General features: G+C 46.1%; 2 protein-coding genes and 1 long non-coding RNA gene across 16 annotated transcripts in view; 2 read left to right on the top strand and 1 right to left on the bottom strand.

Moving 5' to 3' along the window:
* The window catches only part of CRACR2B (calcium release activated channel regulator 2B), a 38,508-nt gene extending 19,337 nt beyond the window's left edge, over nt 1-19,171 (top strand). For 6 of the 7 annotated variants that reach the window (XM_031609007.2, XM_031609005.2, XM_090140632.1 and 3 more), the window contains 14 exons: nt 622-768; nt 1,102-1,192; nt 1,324-1,416; nt 4,238-4,425; nt 5,105-5,176; nt 5,678-5,732; nt 9,892-9,971; nt 12,029-12,326; nt 12,502-12,643; nt 13,407-13,488; nt 15,440-15,554; nt 17,206-17,313; nt 17,872-17,948; nt 18,980-19,171. In XM_031609007.2, the coding sequence (XP_031464867.2) occupies nt 622-768; nt 1,102-1,192; nt 1,324-1,416; nt 4,238-4,425; nt 5,105-5,176; nt 5,678-5,732; nt 9,892-9,971; nt 12,029-12,326; nt 12,502-12,643; nt 13,407-13,488; nt 15,440-15,554; nt 17,206-17,313; nt 17,872-17,948; nt 18,980-19,061 (1,630 nt within the window). In that variant the 3' untranslated portion in view covers nt 19,062-19,171. The remainder of the gene's footprint in view (nt 1-621; nt 769-1,101; nt 1,193-1,323; nt 1,417-4,237; nt 4,426-5,104; nt 5,177-5,677; nt 5,733-9,891; nt 9,972-12,028; nt 12,327-12,501; nt 12,644-13,406; nt 13,489-15,439; nt 15,555-17,205; nt 17,314-17,871; nt 17,949-18,979) is intronic. The other variant, XM_090140631.1, reaches the window with a different exon arrangement.
* On the bottom strand, nt 17,838-24,661 carry LOC116239021 (uncharacterized). The gene is made up of 3 exons (XR_004169040.2): nt 24,386-24,661; nt 18,102-18,189; nt 17,838-18,010 (listed from the first exon to the last, which is right to left on the bottom strand). It is a non-coding gene; the product is annotated as an uncharacterized LOC116239021 (long non-coding RNA).
* A 114-nt stretch (nt 24,662-24,775) lies between these two features.
* CD151 (CD151 molecule (Raph blood group)) overlaps nt 24,776-26,244 on the top strand; it is a 169,630-nt gene continuing 168,161 nt past the window's right edge. For 5 of the 8 annotated variants that reach the window (XR_016466758.1, XR_016466759.1, XR_016466757.1 and 2 more), the window contains exon 1: nt 25,346-25,499. The gene's annotated coding sequence lies outside the window, so the exon portion shown is untranslated. Of the gene's footprint in view, nt 24,931-24,978; nt 25,106-25,345; nt 25,500-26,244 lie in introns of those variants that run through there. The other 3 variants (XM_090140650.1, XM_031609029.2, XM_090140651.1) reach the window with 3 other exon arrangements.

Here is a 26,244-nt window from a genome sequence, read left to right as displayed (position 1 = left end):
TCCTCGTTTTGGCAGTTCTATACAATGAGTTCAGAGGTTGCTGTCATGCCTTTGTGCTGAGGCAGCTGTTATAAAGAATTAACAGGAAACAGAAGCTAATGAGAGGGAGGAGGAATCTGATCTTCATAGTTTTGCTACTGAATCTGATCTAGACTGTTACATTATCCATAATGTAACACCATGAAAAATTTGCTCCTTTAGTTTGTGACTTAGTTTCCAAACTTGCTATGAACAGACAGAGAATGGCAGTAGCATCCACTTGTACTGCCATGGTGTGAGAGTGACACCTGTGTGATGTGTGCCAAAATCCCTGGCCTGTGAGAGTTTCCTGAATTTTCATCTCTTCCAATCTTAGTTTAGACACCAAATGTATTATTACTGAATACTTGGAAAATAATTGCTCCAGATTTGCTTCGTAGGTGACTCTTTTTGTCTTTCAGATGACCTCCTCCATTTTAACCTCGCAGTTTCTTTTAATCTCTTTGCTGTATGGTGTAATGGAGGAGATGACAAGGACAAGGGCAGTCTGCCCTCCCCTGAGTGCATGCTGGAATTAGAGTAACAATCCAGAAGGTGACACAAACTCATTTGCTTTCTTTGTCTCCTGTATGCTTGCTCCAGTCCTAGCGAGGTTCGAGATCTTTGGGCCCGGCTACGAAAGGAGCGTCCGGAGCTCTTAGCCAATTTTGAGGAGTTTCTGCTGCGTGTTTCATCATACATCAAGGAGGTGAATCATGAAAAGGAGTCTATGGAGCAGGCATTGAAGCGGTAAGGAGAACATCATTGCTATTTACTGTCTGGAAACAGCTGATATTTGGATTAAATTGCAAGTGTTATATTCTGCCTCAAGTGTCAGGAGAGGCTGGACACTGAGATTTTTCTCGCTGTAATGAAATGACTGTTTATCTTGACTTGATTGTCAGAGGTTTGTTTTGCAGCAGCACACACCCATAACATTTGATCTGGTGAAAAAACCATCTGAAGTAACTTTCTGGCAATGCCACAAAGCTCTTAGTAGGACTCTCTTTGCACCCTTCTCTCCTCTTTTCTTTCTGCATTCTCTTTCTCTCTTGTGATATGTGTGCACCTTTCCTTTCATAGAAAGGAGACGGACCATGACCGGGAAGTCAGGTGCCTTTATGAAGAAATGGAGCAACAGATCAAAGCAGAAAGGGAGAGGCTAATCTGCCAGGTACCTCATCTCTTTTGGCTGAAGTCAAACTTTCTGTGGTCTGAAGCAGGGAGGGTGGCTCATCTGGTTAAGGAACAGCTCTTAACTGTGCTGGGTGTTGTGTGCATAGCTGTATGTCTTCATCTTTGCAGGAAGCACTGAGACACAACAGGAGTAACCTGCTCCAAAAGGAACTGCGCAGCAAAGAGCAAGAGCTGGAGAAAATCCTCTATCGTCAGAAGAAGGTAACAGAGCCCAAAGACTTTCTAAAGTGTTCCTTCTTCTACTGTATTTCTATAAAGACCTTTTCTGGCTGGGAGTGGTTTTCAACTGCTGACAGTATTAGCCAGCCTAATTTTGCCCATCTCTGAGGGTGTTGAAGTGAGTTAGCTTGTCTGCAATGGCACTGTCCTCCTGTGAACATCTTGGTCCTCGTTTTTTCATCTGCTTTGGTTTCTCTTGTACAATAACTTAATTTGACAAGGAAAATGAGGTAAAGATTTGGCAATTGTGAGTTTGGTGCCTTTTGTGGTGTGTAGGAAAGCTGTGTATAGATATGCAAGAGCCAAATAGTTTTTTTCTAGCTGCTGCAAAATAACCCAGAGGGAAGAGTTCCCTGATGCTCTGAGCTGCATGTACTATATACTTGCATTTCAGTACCTAATGACATATTGATTGAATGAAAAGATCATAGCAGAAATTTTCCATTGGCTTGTCGGTCCCTGGCATGCACATTTGTACATGGTGGTCCATTTTGGATGTCTTTCCCTTCTTCTCTGGAAAACTGAAATGTGACTGCTGCAGAAATAAGTCATGGGAGTTACCTGGAAGGTTCTGGTAACTGGAGATATCCAAGTTGGATAACTAGCTGCAATGAGGATGAAGCATAAGTTCTCTGAACTCAACAGCTCATTGTGCAGCAGCTGGAAAAGCCAATAAAACTTCAGATGCCATGAGGAATGGTAATGAGAATAAGATAGAGGGTGTCATTTTCTCACTTGGTTTGCACAGTTATGGTCTCCTCTAACTCCAGTGTGAGAAATAAAGGTACAGATTGCTGTTATAATTAAGGAAATAGTGCATTTGCCTCAGGAAGAGAAACTAGGAAAGCCTAACCCTAATTTTGGAGTGGAGGAGACTGAGGGAAGTTATAACAGAGCTTTACAGGTTTGGGATGGTTGTGGGTCCGCCTGGAGTTGTTACTCCTCAAATCCTGCAACAACACAGATGAAAGACAAGAAGACAAGTAGAAGGCTGATCTCAAAGGTTGTACTTCTGTGGATTAATGAACTAGAGATTTTGCACAGGAGGTTGTGAATCAGCACTTCAAAAACAGGTTGGACAAGCTAATGGACAGCAGGCTCATAAACATATTGAAAGGGGGAAAAGTAAAGTCAGGGATGTAGATTATATCATCTCTAGTCCAAGAACTATCGATGCGGGGGGTGTAGACCATAGTGGCTATCTAGGCATGCTCTTCCTAATTAGCATCTCTCCTTGCTGTGGGTCAGGACAGTGTATGAGACTGTATGGACACTCTTACTCATCTGAGCTTTTCTGCTGTCTTTATCTTGGACGTTTGTACTAAGTTACACGGGCAACTAGGTCCCTCTTGTGGTGGAAGTCGAGTATTGTGATTGTGCTACTCTGCAGTATCAGTATACAGACAACATAAAACCAGAGTTCTTTGAGATTTTGAGAATTCTCAGGGAGGGGCACATGCTTTATTTAAATCCCATCCTCTGGCTTATTGAAAGATCCAGAGGCTGTGGGCTGGTGTTGCTGTTTCTTATTCTGAATTTGACTGCTCAGCATATGTGGTTGTGCTAAAATTTTCCATGATGTCCACAGGACTGGAACTCTCGAGTCAAAGTTGAGCATGACATGTACTTGTAGTTGTAGTGGGAAGAGATGTAGGGTTTGTGTTTCAAGGAACCTGAGAAAGGTGAGCTTTATTCGTGACTTGTACACGTGTTTTTGCAGAGAGCAGGGCAGGAAAGAGAAAAGCACTTCACCTTGTGTCACAGCATGTTTCTTTTACTTTCTTTTTGAGAGTCTACTTGAAGGAGCAGAAAAGATGTGCTTAAAGCATACTTGGCTTTCACAGATTCACAGGGGTACCTGCCCCTTGGTGAGATCTTTTCTCCCTGTGCCCTTACCTAACATTCTCTCTGTGCAGTTAAGAAGTTGTCACACATGGTATTTAAAGGTCTAAAACACACTTGTATGTGCAGAACTTCTGGGAACAAACAGGACATTCAGCTCAAGTGACTGTGACTGTGGAAACTGAGTTCAGATTGTGTGTACTGCCATTTCTTTGTAGCACCAAATTCAGCAGAGGTCCTTGGTCAGCAAATGTGGTTGACTGGATACTGAAATATCGGTATGATCCTTCCAGTGACGCCCTACTTGTCTGAGACAAGTGAATTTGACTGATGCATCTGTCTTTGCCTCTTTCCCAGCCTATGCCAGACATTTGCAAATGATCACGTTGCTAGCTGAGTACAGGGAGCAGACTTCAAACTTTTGAAGTTAGGCCTGTTATTTGTGCTGGTGTCTTGTTTAAATGCTGCTGGGGCACAGCAGCTCCCCACAACCCCTCTAGCCCAAAGTTCTGTCTCCAACACGCGTGAAGATCACTAGGTCACTTAATTTTCTGTATATGGCTAATGTGACATACCCCAACACCTTGATGCATCCCTTTTTCAGCTGCCATGGGCTCAGGAAGTCCCTAAACCGGAGGATGCATTTTAACATCTGTGCTTAATAACTCCCAACAGACATAGCCCTGCTTCCATCCAAATTTTTCCTGTCCTCCTATCACCTTTGTTTGCTCTCAGATTTCTACACTGCCTGAAGTACTTCCTCAGCCTGACTAACAGCATTGCTTGCTCCTTGGTGCTAGCAGAGATGAGAAATAATTGCTTCCAGTTCACCTTCTTGACACGTTTGGTGGTCTTGTAGGCCTAGCTGTGTTTTCCTCCCTTCTTTCAGCCTGTTTTTATAGTCACGATTGTAGCTCAGAACCCTTTCTCTCTGTATTTAACTCCTCCTCTCCCTTTGCAGCTGGAACATCAGCTACAGTCTCTGAACTCAGAGCAGCTGGAGACCCGTGTGCAGAATGAAAGGCTCCGGCACCTGAATGAAAACCTACTGGAGGAGCTGGAGAAAAGCAAATGGGAGCTAGAGGCTGTCAAGGGACAACTGCAGAAGCTGCAGAAAGAGGCCCAGAATGAGCAAGAGCAGAAGGACAGGTGGGAATGGAAAGGGAAGCAGCTGTGTGGGCTGTCAGAGCAGGAACCCAGGCAGAGAAGGAAAAGTGTACAAGTAGTTAAAGAATAAAATTCTCTAATTAGAAGCTGTGGTTTTATCAGACAACTGCCTTGAGAAAGGAAGTAACATCTTGAGAAGTAACATTGCAGTGGTGTTGTTGGTATAAAAAGGCAGTGTTACTGCTACCTCTCACCTGCCTGTAGTGAAAAATGAGTATGTTCATTGATAATTGGCTTTAAAATTACTGTAAAAATTACAGATGTTCCTCATCCTAGAGAGTTCTCCTCCTTTTAATTTCCAGTTCATCACTGTAAAGTTCCTACAAATTCTATGCTCATCACTTGTGTTCCTGTTTATGAGCTTAATCTAGTAATATATTGCTGCAACATGGGGATGTTTCAGTTCCAGATGACAGTGAGCATCCTTCCCATCTCTAGCAGCTGATGAAACCGACATGTGAAAGTGGAAAGTAGATTGTCTGTCCTCATGCCAGAGGAGAGCAGGAGAGCTGGAGTAAAACTCAGGCATCCCAGCTCCCATGGCAGTGCTCCTTCCTCTGAGTCCTCCTGGCAGACCTTCAGCTTTGTGAATATTGTGGGTGTTCCTAAGAAAGGGATCCTTGTGTTTTGTCTCCCATTGATTTATTTCCTCTTCACCTAGGGATGTGTTCAGAGTCTCCAAAAACATGCAGAAAGAGAAACAAAGCCTCCTTCGGCAGCTGGAGCTCCTCAGGTAGGAACAGGACTGGGGCAGATGTCAAACACTTGGGCACATAAGGGGCAGATTGGACCAGATCCTGCTTCTTGCTGGAAACCATCTGAATGGCCAATGTGGTCAATGGTCAGTTTGGGAGTAGAAGAGGAGAGTTGGCCTTTCTAGTGAAGCTCGTTCACTAGAAGCAGTGCTGAGGTTTCAGTGCTGTGGGAGTGCATTTAAGCAGCACTCACACACTTCTTATTTTTCTAGGCCCAGATAGAGTTTTGCGATTTGATCACCTCCAGCAGGGTACAGGCTCTGCTATTTTACTGAATAATTCCTCCAGGGGAGGAATTTAGTCTTCCCTGCTGCCTGTTAACTGAACTGGGATGCATGGAAATCTCAACATAACCAACATTACCGAATATCTTCATTTGTGCCCCTAGGTGCCTTTCCATCTAGCTTTCAAATGTTGGTCTTTATCCCATTTTCATTGAGGGCTTCGTTTTTTCTCTCCTTTGTCTTTCTTTGGAGCAGAGAGATGAACAAGAAACTTCGAGATGAGCGTGACACTTTAGAAGCCAAGAAGCCGGTTAGTCTAAGAAAGAAAATCCTAATTCCCAACCACCCTCCTTTCATCTGCTGCTGTTGCTGTCACCACTTGGGGGCCTCTCACATCCACGGGGGACAATGACCTGACCTCACAAGGCCTGGTGTGGTGCTTAAAACAGACTTTGTGGCGCACCTCTATCCGTGCCCAGAGACAAGCTCTGCTGGTTGCTCTTGCCAGCTGCCTGGCTGTAACCCAAGGCGTGTTAGTTTGGGACTGTGAATGCAGCTGTGTGCAGGGCTGCAGTGGATGCTGCCTGCTGCACACGCTGGGCTTGTGCTCTTTAGCCAATATTGGGTGCCTGCAAGGCAGGGAGCAAAGATGCACAAGTCCTGGCAACTCGCTGGTGAGAAAGATGAATTCCCAGATGTGCTGTCAGCTGAGTCAGGGTGGCGGGACATGAGAGAGTCTGAGAGTTTCTCTGACCTCTTGAGCTTGTAGAAGATGTTTTCAGATATTCCCTGGGGGCAGCTCCCCATTCCTGCAGGGAGGGTGCAGCAGTGAAGCATGGTTCAGAGAGCTAGGGGAAAGCAGTGGGCCCCTGTACAGTAAGGGCCCTGGGGAACATCCAGGACAGTCAGTATCATTTTTGGCCTTTCCTAGCTTCCAAGGCAAGTATGGATATGTAATTTTTTTTTTTCAGTTTTTATTATTTTTTCACAAAAAAGTCTTTTTGTTCACAAAAGTCACTGTTAAGACTGCTCTGTACCTATCTTGGACCCATTCCTGCTACCACATTCCTTTCCTGGCTCTGCCATCATGCTCCTCTTGCAGATCTGGAATTAGCTGTCCTGCAGTGGTGACAGACAGCAGTAGGCTGGGACAGACCTTCTAGCTGGTTTGTAAAGGAACATAAAAGGAAGTGCAGGGAAGGTGCCCAGAAAGGAGACAAAATACCCTACAGAGGAAAACCTACTGGAGAGAGGCTGGAATTCATCTTCAAGCAGAGAAGTGACTGTAGGAAATAGCTTCTGTGACTGTTATGGATAAAGATGACGGATGTGTGCATGTGCTTGTGTGGCTGTGTTTCTGAAAACAGAAAGATGTTTTTTTTTTCTTTTTTGAAGCTGCTGTGTGTGTGTGTTTGTGCATGCACGTGTGCTAGAGCTTCCTGTCACTCTCTAACAGAGCCCAGTGCAAGCAGGCAGAGAAAATGGTGCATTCTCCTCTTTCCATGTGCATCATTCAGCATTTGGGTTCCTTTTGGGTGGGTGGGTGTCCCATGGAGACCACGTTTCAGGTATGTGCCTCTGTGTGCAAAGTTTGTCTGCTTCTCCTCTCTTCTTTTCCCCACTAGAACCCACTCATGGCTGCTCTGAAACATCTGCTGCAGGTGGACCTACGAGAGGGCCTTGCAGAGAGCCATAGTATAGAGGAGCCACTTTCTCCCTTCTCTTTCCTGTGCTGGCACTAGGGATCAAGCAGCAGGTTGAGCTCCTGCGACCACCTTTGCTGATCTGACAGCATAATGTTGGGCAGACAAGGCCTGCACTGGAATAAGTTTTTTTCCTTTGTCAGCTAGGACATCTCATTGGCTGTTTTTATTTCAGTCATTAGGAAAGCTACTGTTGCCACGTACCTGCAAAAGATCTGCTGTTCATACTGTCCTGCCATAAGAGGGGGAGGAAATGGCAATCCTTCCTACAGCAGCAAAGAGGAGAGTCCAGCCTTCTGCTGCGTATCCCTAGTGTAACATGATGTGTGGCAGACAGTATCAGTGCTTTCACAAGCTAAAAGGAAACCTAAGGCCTAAGTATCCTCTGTTAATGTCGGGAAGGGTTGTGTTATTTCTGTGAAATGAAGTTGTGACAAACAGTGATTCTTTCATAGCAAAGACTGAAATGGTTGGAAGGAGGAGTTGGATTGCACGTGGCTGACAGCAAGCCACCTGCTGCTCCTTTGCACTTCTTAGTGCACAGCTCAATGCCTTGCTCTTCGTAAGAGCTTCTGGCCTTGCCTAGGTGGGCAGACCTGGCCTCATGGCATGGGACACACCTTTGCCCTGGTGGCTCAGTCACACATAGCAACATGTGGCTATTTCTGCCTGCATGCAAACTGCTTCGGGGTGTTCCATTTTGCACCCATCTGGCTGTGGAGTTATCCTCGTGTGCTGCAGTTTGCTAGAGGTCTTGTCCTGGATGAGCAAATCTCATGTCTGCTCATTGTGAAGAATGTTTGGGAACTTTGATTACACTGAACATGTATTTGTATTTCACCGATAAACCAGAAGATGCTTGTATTTTCTGTCCCATCCAAAATGCTTGCATACATGCTGTTCTTGCCGTGGAATTCTTGTCATCATGTGTTGTACAGCTGCAATGTGATGTCTGTCCCTATACCATTGCTATGAAAAGTCAAACGTTCCATAAACCTGGCAGGCCAATAAAGCATGGCAGAACCAATGGCAAAATGCACCCCGTTGTTTCTCCTTTATTCCCAGGTATGTACCCTGCAGGCTGCTTCCTCTCTCAGTAGGTGGCGCAGTAGCAGATTGCCTGGGAGTCCATTTGCTCCATAGGTGGCCTGAAGGTTGTGACTGCTGAACATCCAGTGAGCTGTAACGTTTCCTTGTTTCTGTGAGTCTAGAGTACCTTTTGAGGGAACTGCTGGTCTCAGCACAAACCCTGAAAGCGTCTTCTCCCATCTCTGCTAGAGAACCATTGGTTGGCTGGTCCATATGTAGTCCTGATACTGATGTTGACCAAAGGTCACTATGGACTTGGGGTTCTTTTGCTTTGGAAGATTTGTGGTCTGCAGTTGTCAGCCTCCTACGGCATCTCAGCCCTGGGCAGCCACTGTGTACATCCAGCAAGGTCACGTGCTTGTTGTCTGTATGATGTTTGGGGTGTGTGGATTTTCCAGCTGGTTTTAAATTGATTCCTTTTCCCGTGTTCTAGAAATGAAATTGCTGAACAAGGGCTCTGTGGGCTAGATTTTTTCTGTGGCTGAAGCTTTACTTAAATACCAGCTTAATATGTAATATTTTTTTTCCTTTAAGCTCCCAGTTGATTGAGGCCCTCTGTGGAGTCCAGAGTATCTCTTCTTGGTGGATTGCATTGTGTAAAGCTGTTGTGGGAGTTCTGATCCACAGAGCATCTTCTTAATTTTCTGTCTTTTGAAAGGAAACTGGGGTTATTTAAGAAATAGTCTTCATAGTCCTCCCCTGGGCTGTGGGCAGCATGAAGGCAGGCCTGTCAGCAGCTGCGTGAAGCTGTTTGATAGGATCAGAACTGCTGCTGGAGGCAGGCCTGAAAGGCTGGACTCCTCATTTTTCCCCCTTTACTCCTAGAAATAACTTGTTGTGTGGACATGTCAGAAATCTTTGGACTCCCAGAGTGAGTACATCTCCCTTCTCCCAGTGCTGGTTGGGGGCACCTTGCCACACTGTCTCTTACTTTGCATTTTTTGGGGGGCAGGAGCAGTTAACCAGCTTGTATGTGAGAGAGGGGACTAGGCTTTGGCGTGGATTTAGGAGAGCTAGTGGGTCAGCTACCACTCTGCCACAGGCTTTTCTGTATGGTCTCAGCAAATTTGTCATCTTTGGTGCTGAGGATGACAAAGCTGCTGTATCTAGAGGAGCAGTGTCGTGAGGGAGTTGTTGCTTCTTATCCTTCTCTGGGAAGCTGGTGAGCGCTGGCTGGAGGAAGCGTGGGGAGGTAAGTAGGAGGAAGGCATGGGGGAGGATGTACGTATAAAGCAGAGCCTGTACATTGCCTGTTGCAGAACAGTCTCCTTTCTTCCCTTTGCTGTATGTGCAGCTATGGGTGAGTACCAGAAGAGGAGAGATTCACTCTGTCTCACATATCATCATCATAAAAAAACAAGTGGGGAAAGAGTATCAGCTGTGTATCACAGTAGCAAATAAGTCACAGAAATAAAAGCTCTGGCTGACAGAGGAAGGCTACAGTTTGGGTCACTGGCATTACTGAAGGGCTTTGTTGCAAATGGGAAAGCAGTGTCAGCGGTGTTTTCTTGCATCAGCTAAATGAGCTGAACTGAGAAGAGCAAATCCTGTGCTTGCTTCTGTTTGAGCCTTGCTTGTGGGGCTCCAGCCCTGTGCTCTTAATGCAAGTTGAACCGGGGCTGGCCAGATTCCTGGGCTGTATTGACATTCTTCAACCCTTCTCTTTTCAACTTCCAGGCACCTCAGAGCAAAAAGCCCCTCTTGAAGAAAGGGTCAGTGCTAGGCAATTACCTGCTGGACGACAAGCCGGTCAAACGGTCAGATGGGCATCTGTGTTGTGTCCGTGGTGTCATTCTGTGCCCGCTGGAACACTGTCAGTCAAACTGTGTCCCTTGTCTGGTTCCATGCCTCAGTGCTATCTGTCTGTCTGTGGGAACATGGGGGACATAAAGCTCAACTCTTGGCACGAGGTGGTGTGGGCTCAGCATGAAACTAAGGATACTGCTTTTGGTGAACTTTCCTGTGGTGCTGGCCCCAATCTAGAAATGTCTGTGGGACAGGAGGCAAGCAGGCTGACTCTGAGCCAGGCAGTTCTGTTAAAATGCCTGGATATTCTCCCGAGTGTGCTGTTCCTCCTCAGGCAGAAACCCTGTCTGTTGGTGCCTGGTGCCAGACCTTGTGTTCCTGGGGCATGGGAGAGGGCAGGACTTGCACAAGGCTGGTGTTCTCTCAGCAGCTGAAAGCCCCGAGGAGAAGGCCCAGCTCCAGGTGGCTCTGTCCTGCCCATCTGCCTCCATACCTCTGCAAATGCTCACCTGACACACCAGGCCTTCTGGCCAGCCAGGATAGACAACCTTGTCTGTATGGCCTATGCCTTTTTTTGGCACTCTATGTGCAGACAGTGCGGTGTTTTCAACAGCCACCTATGCACGCTTGCCTCAGCTGTGCTGGCATTAAGCATTGGCCCTTGTGAACTATGTGCCATGCATGCCTGTATTGGCTAAAAGCCTGGTTCCTCAGAGAGGCCAGCTACTGACTAGCTATCTCTTGCAAAGATGCTGCTAGTGGCTGTTGGCACAAACCAAATAGAAAGGCTTAGTATGTATTTGTTGATTCTGTCTCAGTGCTGTCATACCACGTTGCTTGAGACACATGAATAAGCTGCATTAGAGATGGGATCACTTCAGAAAGTCTTGTGTTTGTATCCCCCTTTTTTTGTTCTCTTCCCTAAAGAGGCTTTTGAGGTTCAGCCCCTTGTTACAGCTAATTCTGCTGGCCCTGGGAGAGGGGGACTGATCCCCAGAGCCTAAGCCCAGGAGGATGTGTCTGTCTGTGCTGCACAGGGAGAGGTCCCAGCTGCCCAGCTCTGGCCTGGCATGTGGGGCAGGGGCAGGGAGGATGGCCAGGATGTGAGCACCATCTAACAGAAAAAGTGCAGACTTGGCAGCAGGTGAATCTCGCAGCCTTGGTGAGGTGAAGCCAATGGAGAGTTGTTGCCTTGACTCTTGCACTAATAGCAAGGGAAAAAAACTGTATACAGAGGTGGGATGTGCTGCCTCTGTGCAGACAAACTGCAGTTAGCCTTTGGTCTCTCCTTCCAAATGGAATCTGGTGGCCAGCAAATGTGTTGGAGGTCTCTGACAGATAAAACCTTTGAGTTGTGAGTCTTCTCACTCTCTTCTAGTTCTTTAACCACAGAAAGCCAAGGCAGACCAAAGACAATTCCTTGCTTGTTGGCAATGATTGCAGTTGAATTTGCTATTCTAGCTGTCTTTTGAAGTCTGTTCCTCCACTTACCGTGTACAGCAGCCTTGTTTGCGTGGTCTGCTCGAGCACCCTGAGCTCACTGCAGTTTGTACACCTGTGGCAGTCAAGACCGTCAGCAGAAGGCAGTGACATGCATGCTTGCTGCATGTGGCGTCCTAAGGGTAATCAGACAGCCCTCACTCTCCTTCCTGCAGCCAAAACCTTTTTCACTAACCTGCAAACCTTTGTTATTTATTTTAGCATTGTATTTTTAAATCTTTTTTTTTTTTTTTCTTCTGTTGCCACCTTTGTATACTTTGCCTCATTTTTCAGTACTGGGAAAAGTGGGTTGCAAAGAATCCTTGAAAAATCCAGAAGATGGGAAATTTCTGTTAAAATGAATGAAATGCATGCCAGCACATGAGCACAGCATAGCTCCAGGGAGCTTTTTTCTCCCAGGGGTGTTGTTGATACCTTAGTCACAGGGAGCAAGTGCATGAGGTAACATTCCTGCAAGTGTTGCGTATGAACTAATTGAATCATGCTGGGTGTTTTGGGAATCTGCAACCCCCTCCTTCTTTTCCTCTGCTTCCAAACCCCACTGTGGTGCCTGTGGGCTTCAATACAGACAACTGGCCTCTGATGGTGGACAACATGTCACCTTCCCAATGGATATGGCAATGGAAGAACCCAACAGGAAGAATTGCAAATACTTCTCAGGCAATGGGATGTGGTTGAAGATGGGAGAAGGAAGCAGCACGAACTTTGGAGAGAAGAACAGAGACCAAGAGAAGTGGTCAGTGGGAGCTGATGCTGAGAGGCTGAAGATGGCTTTGAAGAGTGACGCTGACTGTAGAAAAAATGCAGACGGGTTGGACGGTGCTCCATTATCTCCTAGAGGACAGCCAGTTGGCATTGAAAGCAGGGTGAGTCTGAGTACTTACTGTACAGCCTCAAACACCTGCTAGTGGGGACTTTTCCCACATAACTGCAGCTCATAGATTTGTAGTAATTTCATATTTTTTTTGTGATGTAATACCTAAATCAAATCACAGTCTGTGGCTGGACTTTTATAAACTGCATCTCTTTCTTCCATTGTAGCTCCAGGTGCTGGAACCTGCCAGTTGTTCCCCCGATCGTATCTTCAAAGTTGTGTTTGTGGGGAACTCTGGTGTTGGTAAGAGTTCCTTCATCCATCGCTTCTGCTATGACAGGTTCTTGGCTGATCTCAATGCAACTATTGGTAAGAAATAGGGTTTCAAACTAATCTGACTAAGAAGGATGAGGAAGTTGGTCTGGAAGGGGTTGTTTTAGTTTTCTTTTCTGTCACTTTAGCCCAGACATTTTCTAGCTCTTAACAATCTGAATGAAGGTTGAAGAGGTGATCCTCCCCTTCTAATTGACTCTAGCGAGACCACATTTGGAGCACTGTGTCCAGTTCTGGGCTCCCCAGTTCAAAAAAGACAGGGATTTCCTAGAAGGAGTCCAGTGGAGGGCCACAAAGATGATAAAGGGCCTGGAGCATCTCCCTTACGAGGGAAGGCTGAGTAACCTGGGTCTGTTCAGCCTGGAGAAAAGAAGATTGATGGGGGATCTGATAAATGTCTGTAACTATCTGATGGGAGGTGGGAGACAAACGGATGAGTCCAGGCTCTTCTCAGTAGTGCATAGCAATAGGACAAGGAGTAATGGCCTAAAACTTGAACATACGAAGTTTCATGCAAACATGCAGAAGAACTTCTTCACAGTAAGGGTGACAGAGCACTGGAACAGTTGCCAGAGAGGTTGTAGAGTCTCCTTCTAAGAAAATATTCAAGGCCTGTCTGGATGCCTACCTGTGTGATCTATTGTAGGATACCTACTTTAGCAGAAGGTTGGACTTGATGATCTCTTAAGGTCCCTTCTAATCCCCGCAGTTCTGTTAAGTTGGTGGCTCTTTCAGCTTTGAGTCAATCTGGCAGTTTCCTGCACTAGTGTTGATCTTGTTCTTGTTACCTCCCTGACAGGTATTGATTACCAGGTGAAGAGTCTGATGGTGGACAACACTCAAGTTGCTTTACAGCTGTGGGATACAGCTGGACAAGAAAGGTAAACAATTATGTGAGGATTTCCTGCTGTTAGGCTCAGTGTAAAAAAGAGAAGGACAGGGCAGGGAGTGCATGCACCTGGATGTATCTCTGCCCATAGACTCATGGAAGTGATAATTCTTGGCAGAGGGGCAATGTAATTTTTGGTGATGGCTCCTCTAGTTTCAAAAACATGGGCCATCACAAGATGTTGTCATCAGCACTGTTGGAGAAGATCAGAGTAGCAGAGGACACACTTAACATTCATCTACAATAGTACTAGAAATGAAGGCTTACCACAACTTCATGTAATTTATACTTCATTTAGAATGTACTTTGATGCTTAGGTTCAGAGGCATTTTCAAGGAGTTTGTTAACCACAGAGCCTGGCAAAAATAAGTATAAGGTATTTAATGCTAAATATGGTATGGGACCAAGCCTTGAGAGGCAGCTGAAGTCATGGAAATATTAAAATCCTGCACTGTGCCAAGAAAGTAGGGACGCTGCCTGCCTCAGCCAGCTAGATCATACAGACTTTTGGGAAATGCACAAAGTAAGGTTTTCTACTGCAAGGCAAACTCTTCCAAACTCCAAGTTCACGCTAAAGAAATCATGATTTCTGTTTCAAAAGACTATTCTGTTGTGTTTTTAGCGCTGTAGCCAATCAGGAAGTTTTCATGACATTAAATGAGACACTTCTTTGAGACTAGGCTGCATTAGAGGCCAAACTCACTATATTTATCTCTGCAGAAGGACAGTATGCTTCTGAAGTACTAGCAGGTCTTAGATGTGTACTTGGAAGAAAGAACTTGGCTCGGTGCTGCTACTGAGTAGGAAGAAACCAAAACTTTTCTTACTTCTAGAGAGATTTGAATTACTTCTAACTGGATGTGTACAACTGAATATCCTATATCAGATAGAGGAGCTTCTTGTGCAGGGGAGAACTCCTTAGTGATTCCGCTGAGTCTGGTTCATGCTATATTTGACATTCTTTTCTGGAGCATCTGGCATGTCCTGTATTTCCAGAGGTGCATCTTGACTGCCAAAGATACAGTCTGTGCTTTCTCAGTTGGAGTAGCTGCCAGAATGGCATGCTCTGTGTGTAGTGAGACAGTACAGGCTTCAGGCAATCAGCTGAAGAGTTCAGGAGGGTCACTACTAACTGCAGGTTTTCTTGGCTCTTAATAGGAGAGCTTGTTAGCCTATGCAGGGTGGAAATTCACAGCTGTCTAGTGAGATCTGGGTACTGATGCTGCATTTATTTCCATCAGTTTGCAGGCAATATGGCAACATGGCCTTATGACAAACTGCATAGTGGTTTTAAGCATATTTTTGTTTGTTTTAAATTGGAATTGATTCCCAAAATACAAGTCTGTGGTTCTAGCAGGAACCCACGGGATAATGTAGATGTCTGATGGGAGTTTCACCTGGAAACTGTTTCTAACATCTGAATTTATGGATGACAGAATTGCTTTATAGATTTAAAATTGGGAATGGACTGTATTGATGCTGAAATCTTAACTGCAGTTTTACCAGCACTGGGGCAGACATTATGCACCTAATTTATTCTATGCTACAGCTTAATCTGCAGATTCTTCCAGACTGTAGAAAAAAGTTCATGTTTTTTTTCCATCCATTTCCTTTTTTACAGGCATTACCTTTTTCTACCTCACCTAAACAGGCTATTCAGTACTTCTTTCCTCCTGACTTAGAAAGGTCCTGCTTTCTCAGCACCATGTGTTTGGAAACACTCCTTACTCATGGCTGCCTGGCCTGCTGCACAGATGGGCTCTGAAAAGCCCAGGATTTTAACTGAATTGTCACCAGTCTGTACGCCAGCTCCAAGGGATGCATCTCATGCACAGGGGCCGCCAGCCCTTGCAGGGAGCACAAGAAACCAGATGATCGTGTTCTGTCTCATGTCATTATACCATCGTGGTTCTGAGAGTGCCTTTGGTTTTGTTGGGGCTCAGGTTCCGGAGTATCACCAAGCAGTATTTCCGGAAGGCAGATGGGATTCTGGTGATGTACGACATTACGGCCGAGTGCTCCTTCATGGCAGTGCGCAACTGGATGAGCAGCGTCCAGGTGAGAGTGGGACATCATCTTTCTATTGCTGGCAGAGCTGCCTGTGCCTTGCTCTGGTCTTGCTCCAATGGTCTGTTTGGGAGCAGTGTTCCTGGAGGCCTCAGGAGGTCTTTGTGTGGATGGATGCACAAAGCAGATGTTACAGGTACTGCCTGTGGTAGTGTGTATGGAAGCAGGGGTTTGTTGAGGGTACGACGGCAGCCCATTAAATGAGGAGGGATGTTTCTATAGCAGAAAGTAGTGGAACCTGCTAAAACAGTGGTATGTGGAAGTAGCTGGTATGTGTTGGCAGCATCTCCAAACAGCAGTTGTTGCACCTATGCTCAGGTAAGGAAATCTCCTGGTCTATCTAGTCTGTGTGCAGGGAAGATATTTGGCCCTGGTACATCTAGGCTCAGTTCTGCAGCATGTACAGCACTTCACACAATCACATCCTGACTCCTTCTGAATTTTCTAGATGACACTCTAGAAATAGCTTATACTAGAAATAGCTTGTTTTTTTTCTTCATTTGCTGTAACTTCAGCAGTTGATCTTTGTCTGTTTGTTTGTTTTCCTTTGTTGACTATCAATATTACTGTAATTTCCCCTCCTTTTTTATTTCCAAATTCTAAACAAAAAACATTCTTCTGTGGCTTGTGTCTGAGACTAAAATGCCTCTGTATCATTTAATTTTGTGTACAGGTGGCTCAGAGTTGTAGGGAAAGTGTCAAGAATGGTTTTGCTTTGAGTGTCAAAAAACACTCAATAACAAGCATAGGTTAGAGGTTTCTAGTGCTGTAAATTTCACAGGCCTGCTGGGCAAGGAAAAAAAGCTTATCTGTTTCACTAGACTTTAAAAGATCAAAGGTTAAGATTTTTCAAAACTAGCCTCTGGAAATCAGGCTCCTTTCAGGAGGGTTAAACTGAGCACACAAAAAAAACAAAGCACTCCCAAATCTGTAACTTTAATAATCTCTTATGTTTTTTTTGTCTCACCTTAGAATTTCTCTTGCTTTAAAATCTCAGCTGTTCTGGTGCTGTAAGTCCTCCAGAACAGTCAAATTTGGAGATAACTTAAAGCCTTATTCTGCAGTCTTACTGTGATGATGCTCTAGAGGAACATGGGGTAGTTTCAGCTAAGATAATGGGCTCCAGGAGTTGCCTAAGAATGACAGGTAGTACAGAGACCCTATGTCAGCATTGAAAGCTGCTTAGCCACTTATAGTGCTTTTCAGAAAGTGATGGTTGAGTTTAGAATAGCACATCAGATGAATAGTATCACATACACACCAGAAAAGTTTTAACTGAAGAAGTCCTGCGTAGTCTTAAATGTAGTTTGTCCCATTAAACTGTTGGACTTTTGACTTCTTATTTCACAGAGAAGTAGTTCTTCCCTGCCTTTCCTCTCTCAGCATCCCAGCTGTACACACCAACCATTTGAAATATATCCCCATGGTTTAAGCTTCCTTCCACAAATCCCTGGGGCTGCTTGAGGAATGGCCCTTTAGTGAGCTTAAAAGGCATATTTTGGCAGCTCCTTCAGGGACCCTAATCCTGCTGCCACTGAAGTCAGTGGTAGTGCTCTTGTTTTGTGTGCTCCAAGGACTTGCTCCAAGATATTTCTGTCCCTCAGCTGAGTCTCTAGAGTATTCTGCTCTGTTTCTTTTGCAGGAGGGCATTGAGGATGGAGCTGTGGTTTTTCTGCTTGGAAATAAAATGGATACAACAGGGAGAGAGACTCGGAGTGTACCCAAGGTGGAAGGGGAAAGGCTGGCGAAGGTGTGTCTCTGTGCTCTCCTGCTCCACTTGTTCTACAGCCTCCCTCCAGCTGTGAGCTGGACTGTGGAGAGCCCTTCTTGAAGCCATTTCCCAGTATGGTACCTTCCCTCTCAGCCCTCACTCTGATACAAACGTGTACCAATGTTCCTGTGGTACCTGCTCTGCCTCCTCCCTTGCCACCTCTATTTGTGTGCCTGCTGCTACCTTTATCCTCTCATCCCTGGGGGCCCTGTGGGGAGGGGACAAAAAGGGTTTCAAAAGTTTTCCCCATCTTTTGGACTTTGCAGTACAAAGGTAAGGCAGTCCACTTATCCCAAAGGGATGGTGTTTCTTCCTAAACACCTCCCACTTGTTACCTTCTGGATACTCTGGGACTTCAGTAGCAGAAAATGCATCTCATGTTCTGGCAAGGTGGGTACAGCAGTAGCAGCTGCATTGCTGGCCCCATGTGCTGCCAGCAGAGTTTCTGGTGGCAAGGTGGGTCAGTGTCCAGAGGTGTGGATGAATGCTGGGGGAGAGTTGGCAGCTGACGTTGGTGCTTGCTGTGTTCTTTGGCAGGAATACAAGGCTGTCTTCTATGAGTGCAGTGCTATGACTGGCTATAACATCATGGAGCCCATGCTGCACATGGCCAGGTTAGTGATGGGAACAGTCATTCTGGGGTATTTCCCCAGCTGTAGATCACTGGTGGGCTCTCCTAGGGAATGGGCAAGTAGAAATGTTGTCAGAGGCTGACTTTCTGGTGTGTCAGTAAAAAGATGTGGAGCAATAGGTTCTTCCCCACTGACCTCAGGGCTCTTCTGTCTTCTGTGGCTAGAGTACCAAGCATAGACTGGATGTCATAAAATGCAGATCTTCCTCTGGCAGAGCTGGCTGCTGAAAGATCAAGAATTTAACTTAAATATTTCATCACAAAACTTTGTGTGATATCCCAAATTTAACTCGGTGTGCTATCCCAAATTTTAAGTTGGCATTTTCAATATGAAATCTACATGCATCTCTAGGGAGTGGTTCATCCATACAGAATTTGATGTTTTGGAAGTAGTATTTTCATTGCTAAGGACGAGGAAGGATAAAACACATTATAAAGCTGAAGGAAGTTTGCACTGAGATTTTTAGTTTTTTCAAAAGAACTAGTGTTTGGGTTTTTTTAAAAGCTTTGAAGTCTTGTAAGAAAAATATCCTTTCATTTTCTTTTATCCCTTCCCCTCCTGCTGTATCACTTCTGTTAAGCTCACAGCAGGACTTAGGTGTTTATTAACTGTGATGATTTAAGTAGATAAATCTTGTCTCCTATAGCACATGCTTTCAGCGTGTTTTATTACCATGCTGCTGCCAGGTGCTGCCCAGAGAAGTGAAGTGAGCAGCCTGAGATTCTACCATCAGTGCAGGAGCTTGGAAACAAGTTGCAGGCCACTTGTGTCCAATCTGGTGTTCTGACTATACCATGCTGCCCCCTCTTGTCCATGTTCAGTTCCTGTTTCCTTTGAAATTCACGCTCATTTTTTGTGCGTGGTTTATCTTGTCCAGCTCCCAGACACAGCCCAATCACTTTTTACAATCCTAAACAGCCCTGGCTGATAGGAGAGCAAAGGCACAGTCAGATGCCACTGCAGGAAGAGCTGAGTAGTTCAGTTTTGTTCTTGATCTGTGCTGCTTGTTCCAGGTTGCTGACAGCACAAGAAGACAGGCAGAGGGAGAATGCCCTGCAACTGGAAGATGTCAGGAAGAAAGGGTGCTGCACATAAGGAACATCAGTATGTCAGCAAGAGCCAAGTGTCGGCACCGTTTCATGAAGCTGAAATTCCTTCTGAGCAAGTTGAATCTGATGGTATCATGTCTGCAGAGATTTAGGGAATCTGCATCTTTTCCCCATCTGGGAATTTCAAGGCACTAAATCAGGGCAGAATGTGCATATGATCTGTACTGTTCCCTTTCCCACCTGCATGTCCGGCCCTGGTCATAGGAGGCCTCTGATCTGTTGGGGGAATTTGGCAGGCCTTAGCAAATGGCACAAAATGGGTCTTCTATCCGGAGGCATCATTTCCAGGTAAAATGATGAAGTCTTGTTCCTCTAGTTTCTGGCAAAATGGTGGTCTAGCAGCAGAGGGGAGGACATGGTGGGTGATGTGTTAAATTAATTATTTTAGTGTAAGAAATAAAGAGATGATTTTAAATTTCGGCTAACTTTAGGTAGTGAATCTTTCTCTGTCTAAGAGCAGGATTTTCTTGGTTCTATAACAGCGAAGCCCAGCTGACAGCATGCTGTGGTAGATAGGGAAGCCTTTGCCTGTTCTTCTAAGATCCGGATCAGGCTCTGCACTTGGTGGGAAATCTGGTTTGACTGGCCAACATTGTAGATAACTGATTCCATATGTGGATATAGCATGAACTGCTAAAACCATTCATCCTACTGGCTTTCTTCACTGTTACCCTAATGAACTTTGCCATTCTCCTTGTACTGTTCACAGAACACAAAGCAGTTGCCCTGGGACTCACAGGCGACCGCTGTGCTGGTACGTGCTGCTGTTCCATAACCTGTTGTGGGAGCTGTGCTTATCTATTGGGAGCCATGTAAAACCTGTTCTAAGGCTGAATGCTGCCTGTTTCCTCCCATTCTTTTATTTTTTTCCTGAAAGGTCTTCAGCAGTTAGGAGTGGACATATCCGCAGTACTGAAATGTGCCCAGATCCAACCCCGCTGGTCTGACAGCAGTGCTTGGAAATGTACTTGGGCTGGAAGCACGAGGCGCCTGCCTCAGCTGCAATGGTTACATAGTGAAATTTTTGCTTTCGCAGAGACCTTGTGCAATAACCTCAATTTCCTTATGAAGGGCCTCAGCAAGAGAAGGGCTGCACCTATTCCTGTTAGGAAGGAGCTTGTTTTCCACCATGGAGTGGTGCAAAGCAGAATGAGAAGAAATGATGGCTGAAGTAGGCACTGGACCCACAAGCATATCTCTCAGCTGCCTTGGCTCTGCGTGGCTGCTACTGTGCCTGGGTGTGAAGAGGCTTTCTTCCTCTGTTTTGTAATTCAGTTGTTTTTAAAGCTTTGTGAGTTTCTCTTTGAGCCATTTCTTTACATGTCTTTGAAATCTTGGGCACAACATGTGATACTGCAGCTAGGAAACAGTTCTCCAACCCTCAGCATAGGCAAGGCCTGTATTTATCACCTCCTTCCTCTCATGGGATAAGGCAATTACTCTGGCTCCAAATATCTGTTTGCTGCACAAATTTCTCTGGGAATATTCCATGCAGGAAAAGTGATCTGAGTCACTTACTGCATTACACAGTCTTTCCATGGTTCCTCCCAATGCCATTTACTTCTAGTAGGAAAGAGGAAGCTTCTCTCCGGAAGAGCCAGGTTCCTGACTTAAAGGAATAGCCAAAAGTACTAAATGTCTGCTCAGTGCTTACTGCTGACTGTGGTTCTTGCTATTGTATAGCTGGTGAATTTAACTGCACAAACTGACTGGGCAGCAGTACATTAGAAGAGGTCCTGAAGAAAGTAGGGCTGCTGGTTTTGAGCTTAGGGTAACACCAGCAGCGCTTCCAGTGAAACAGCTAATGTTTGCAAGAAAGGATGTTTGGGAAGTGAAATCTCTGTTCTTGGAAAACACAAACCGTTAGACTGCCCTGTACCAGATGACTGCCCAAATGCAGATGTGGATTTTGTGCATTCTAACCAAGGTTACCATGGAGGAGCACAGACATTGGCACCTGCTAAGTCAGCAAAATTCACTGGCTGACTTGGAGGAGCTGCTGTCAACGATTCATTTGCATTGTGCTCCAGTGGCAGGTTAATAAGAACTGGCAATAAGAACTGATATCTTTAGTATGGGCACATCAGTAATGCCAACGTTTACTTACCTGCAACAGCATGCTGGGCAGGATTTTGGAAGCTGCAGCAGAAGAAGAGTATGGTATCTAATCTGCTAACATGGTTTGAATGTGCAGCTCCCACACTGTGCAAAAAGCACGTGAAAGATAAAGGAGTAAAGTATACCTGGCACACAAGTACCGTACAGCATGTGGTAATTACCTTCCTCAGCACTGTCATACTGCAACAGGAAGAACTACCACGTGTTTGGTTTTTGTTTGTTTGTGTTTGGTTGGTTGTTCTTAATGTACAGTCTTAAGGATATTTTCTTAGTGGGCAAGCAGGGTGCAGGCAATAAAGAAATACTGTCTTGCAAATGTTTGTGTTGAGTTTTTTTCCAGGAGTTGCAAGAGATTCAGCCTCACTTGATTTAGTTGCCTGCTGCAGTGTGTAGTGTTCAGGAAGGGTTGAGAAGTGTATTCCTGGTGGTGATACGTATAGGAGACTTGTAAATAATAAGCAAGGAGAGAGTAGATGAGAAACCTTGTTTCCAGAGAAGCGCAGAAGCAATTCATTTGCTGTCTTATTTTTTCTCTTTAAAACAGCCAGAGTCTGGATGATCAGGGAAGGCAAAGCAGGGGGAATTAAAGAGATGCTTCCCCAGAGTCTGGGGCCAATGTACAGCTTTCAAACACAGTACATTGTCTCCTTGTATCTATGCTTGTAGAACCAGACATATTTAATAATGCTCATGCATCCTGTTCACCAGAGTTAGGAATTTCATAGCTCTTAGACCTTGTACCCTATGTTTATTTTGATATGTCAGTGTCTTACAGAACTATCTATACATAGCTCTGGCCACAGAAATTATTACTCATTTCCCTTGCTATAAACAAACAACACAGGAAGTAGTGAGCTATAACTTTTTTTAGCAGGAACAGGGTGAACTTTTGTTTTGCCTATGATAAAGTGGCACAGAGGTTGCACTCTTGGACAGCAGTAAGCACTAGGATGTGTTTTATACTGGATGGTGTGATGGTGTTTTGTTGTTTTTCTGGACAGTATTTACATTTCCTATTGGAAGACCTAGATACTCACAACCGACAGAAGCAGAAGAGCCCTTGACTCTGTGAATGCACTTCTTTGTAATAACTAAAACATCGGTGTGGTATCACTGCTATTTTCATGAAAAAAGTCCAAAACACAGCACCATACCAGCTACTATGAAGACAATTAATGAGATTCCAGCCAAAACCAAGACAGTGTGAGAATTTCTCCTGTTGCTGAATGGAGATCCTGGGAGAAGCCACACTCAAGTGACTGTTGGAAACTCCAGTATAAGGAAAAAGCAAATAACAGGGATATCCTGAGGTGGTATGAGATAATGGATGAAAAACTGACTGCCTGAGAGCTTACTGCTGCACTGCATTGGCTGCAGTCTCTTAGTGGACAGGTGACTTTTTGCACATAATCTATAAAGCATTTTGGAAATGTATCACAAGAAAATACACTTCTTATAGCCTCGAAGCCTATCCTGGCACATACAGTAGTGCAGCTGTGTATACATTCGGGCTAAGAGCAAAGAAGAAAAAAAACAGCTGCTCTGACAAGCCCCCACAGTCCCGTAAAGCTCTTGCACGCAGGCAAGGGGACCCTGCTTTGCCCTGCGTTTCACTCATCTCTTTCATGTTAATATGCTAAGGATAAACATAACAGGATTAGCCTGACAGCATCTCTTTGGCAGGCCAAAATAGGGATGAAGAAAGAGCATTAAGCTGTGGTGCTAAGTTTAAAGCTTTCCCACGGGACAAATGAAGAAATCTCAAAAGGCCTTGGATGTTTGTTTGTTTTTACCTATGACTGTGATAGGCGAGACATGGGAGTAAAGCTCAGGGAATGATAAATAGCATTGCTAGAAAACCCGTACAAGTGAACAGATGAGGATCCTGATTCCCTGCTGTTTTAACACTGTCACTTCTACTTGAACATGTTGGAGACATGACAGCATCTTCCACTCATCTCAAGTGCTGCATTCTTGGGGCTGGAGGCTCAGTGGTGTTGACCCAGAGTGCGTGGAAAGAAACTGGGCAATGCAGGACCCCACTTGCAAAGGCTCATCATCAATCAGTGATAAAGCACGTGCACCCAGCTTTTGGCTGTGGCTTTATGGAGAGCCTTTGCTCTTTCCAGGCAAGCTTGTTCCTGAGGTACTGCTCATAGGAATTTCACAACTGCATAGTGGCTCACCAGTTGCCCTAGAGCCACTTTATTCCAGCAGCTTAAACTCCAAGAGATCCATCCACAGACATTTAATCAGTCCCTTTGGGTCTCTCCTGAATTATTTTCTCTTCTATTACCTTCTACTGTTCATATATTTTCTCTCTTTTTACTGATTAATTACTTAGTCCATATATAAAACAAATACTTCATGTCTGGGTATAGATGTATCTTGGAACTCATGCTATGTACCTTTAAATACTTTATTTGAAAATCTCTTGGCTCCAGTAGATCCACTGTACTGCAGCTCAGCGCTTTGGTAGCTCGTTGAGCTGCTGTCAGTCTGCTCATTACTTATCTGCCTGTTAATGAGCCATGCTGAAATTTCAGTTGGTGCAGCTACAATAATCTGGCTCCAGATTCCTCGAGCCCCTGAGGCACACTTTAAACATCTCAAGCCAAGCAGTTTAATATGGCCTGATTCTGCAAACAGAAGATTAGCTGCATGCTTCTTTTGAAGTGAATAGGCCACAGTAGAACTGGCCAGATAAAATTAGTTGTTTTTCGAGGTAAAGATATATCTAATTAATCGTTTATAGAGGTTGCATTTGTGCAGTTCTGGGCAGAGGTGGTGGTGGTGGCTCCTATAGGTGAGCACTGAAACAGCAAAGTGCTGCAGTGCAAATCCCTGCATGACGTGACCCTGCTACTGGACTCCTGCATATTCCTGAGGGACTGGAGGAAAAGGAGACACTGGTATAGCTCACGTTTATCTGCAGGTTTTCCTTTTTCTTGCCCTGCCCAGCTCTGTGTGAAGTGGGTTGTTGTCTGCTGGTTTTGGTCTAACACAGCCCCTGTTCTTTGAATGTGTCCCTTCCCTCTGACTCACTGCAAACCGGATGATGGTGAACATCATCAGAACAAAAGTGCTGTGAAGTGAGTCTCTCCTAGCAGTCCATACAGAACTTCTTAGGCTGTCCGTCTTTGTCTGTTGCCTTAAAAAGTGTGGTATCAGTTGAATAATTGGTTTACTCACTGGAAAAGATGAAGAAGAGGAGGTTCAGTGAAGAACTTATCTCTCTCTACAGTGACCTGAAAGGAGGTTGTGGTGTGGTGGGGGTCAGCCTCTTCTCCAAGGTAACAGTGATAGGATGACGTGGGCACCAGGGGAGGCTCAGGTTGGATATTAGGAAAAAATTCTTAGAAAAAGTGGTGAGGCAGTGGCACAGGCTGCCAAGGGAGGTGCTGCAATCACCGTCCCTGGAGATGTACAAGGAAAGGGTAGATGTGGGTATGGTGGGATGGGTTGAGGGCTGGACTTGGTCATCTTAGAGGTCTTTTCCAACAGGAATGATTCTATGAAGTGACTGGGTACATTGGTCCCTTGTTAAGTCATAGTAGAGGCCAACACCCAGTAGGCCCTCAGCTGGCCTTTTCCCTCGCTCTCCGATCAGCTCTCATCCCTTCCCAGCCAGCCCTAAAAAACTGAGACCGCTAAGTCTCTGAGGGGAGCAGGTAGGCTCTCCCTACAGATCCCAGCAGGGCTGCTAACTGCGGTATTTGGACTGAAGTTGAAATGAGGTAATGGAAGGATGAGGCAATGCGCCAGTCAGGGCTTGATCTCAATGCGCAGGATGTCTCCTGGAAAGATCTTTAACCAGCAGCTCTGACGCCTCTAAAAAGGGAAAGGCTTGCAAAAAGAAGAGCTTGTGTTCTTCACAACGTGGTGCCTGCGGCGCTGGGAACGGCGCGTGAGGTAAAGGCGGCGGGAGCCAGAGGTCGCTGCTGCAGGGCCCGCTTTCGCGCTTGCACGGCGCGCCGAGACCGCGCCGCAGGCACTGCAGGTGGACGCAATTCGGGGTGCTTTGTTTTACAGAAAAAAATATTTTATTTTATTCTAGTTTTCAAAGCCGAAGGGGCGCCGACGACCCATGCCAGCCGCCGGGCGGGCTGTACGCGAGGGCTCGCTGCCGAGGCACCGCCCGCTGGGCGTCCCGGGGCTGGGCCGGGCCGGGCGAGCCGTGCCGCCCTCCTCCCCTCCCTCCCCGCTTCCTGCCGTGCTCCCTTCCCTCCCTCCCTCTCTCTCCGCTCGGCAGGTCGGGGCGCGAGGCGGCGCGGAGCACGGCGGTCCGGCGCGCTGCCGCTGAGGGGTGAGGCGGGGCGCCCCGAAATGGCGGACGCACGGGGTGCGAGGGGGGAGCGGCGCGCGGGGCTCCCCGCGGCCGTTAGCGCTGTGTGGCGCGGGGCGGGAAGCGGCGAGGGGGCAGCGTGTGGGGGCTGCCGGCCGGGAAGCGGCGTGTGTGTGCGCGTGTGTGTGCGCACCCGTGGTGCACGTAGTGCCCGAGGGCCGGCTCTGCTCACGGGGTTGCCTCCGATGGGGAGAGTGGGGCCGGCTAGGAGTCCGGGCGATGTCCCGTTGCCTTCACGTGGGGAGCTGGATCAGTGCTGCGCTGTGTCCCTCGCCATGAGGGCTCTCCCGGTAGTCTCTGCTCTGTTGTCTTACAAAGAATGCAAACTGCTGTACGTTTAACAACGAAGTAAAATCTGATTCTTCTCAAGGACATCGATGATCAACCTGTTGCTGTATCTTGACAAGCCCTAGAAGTTTAGGCTAGCCTAGAGCATCCCTTGAAGTGCCCTTCCCTCATATCCCTCACTCGCTGCCTTTCCTTCTGGGAGAGCTCGAGCGGTACCTGCTAGAACAGGGGGTCACTAAATGTCAGGTGGTGCCCAGGGGCTGCCATTTTCTTGAACCAGTTTTGAAGCACGTCCCTTTTTCAAAACATGTTTCCATTGCCCTGGGTGAGGCTGTTGCCTAGGCTCTTAAAGGATCTTTGTTGCTATAGATGCTGTCTGGGCGTTGCTGGAGCTGGAGAGTCTCAGACAGATGTCCTT

The sequence above is a fragment of the Phasianus colchicus genome, chromosome 5 (assembly GCF_987193195.1).
Source record: "Phasianus colchicus chromosome 5, bPhaCol1.hap1.1, whole genome shotgun sequence".
In the NCBI taxonomy this organism is placed as follows: Eukaryota; Metazoa; Chordata; class Aves; order Galliformes; family Phasianidae; genus Phasianus; species Phasianus colchicus.
The sequence above is the reverse complement of the archived record's forward strand: the minus strand, read 5'-3'. Positions and strand labels throughout refer to the sequence as shown.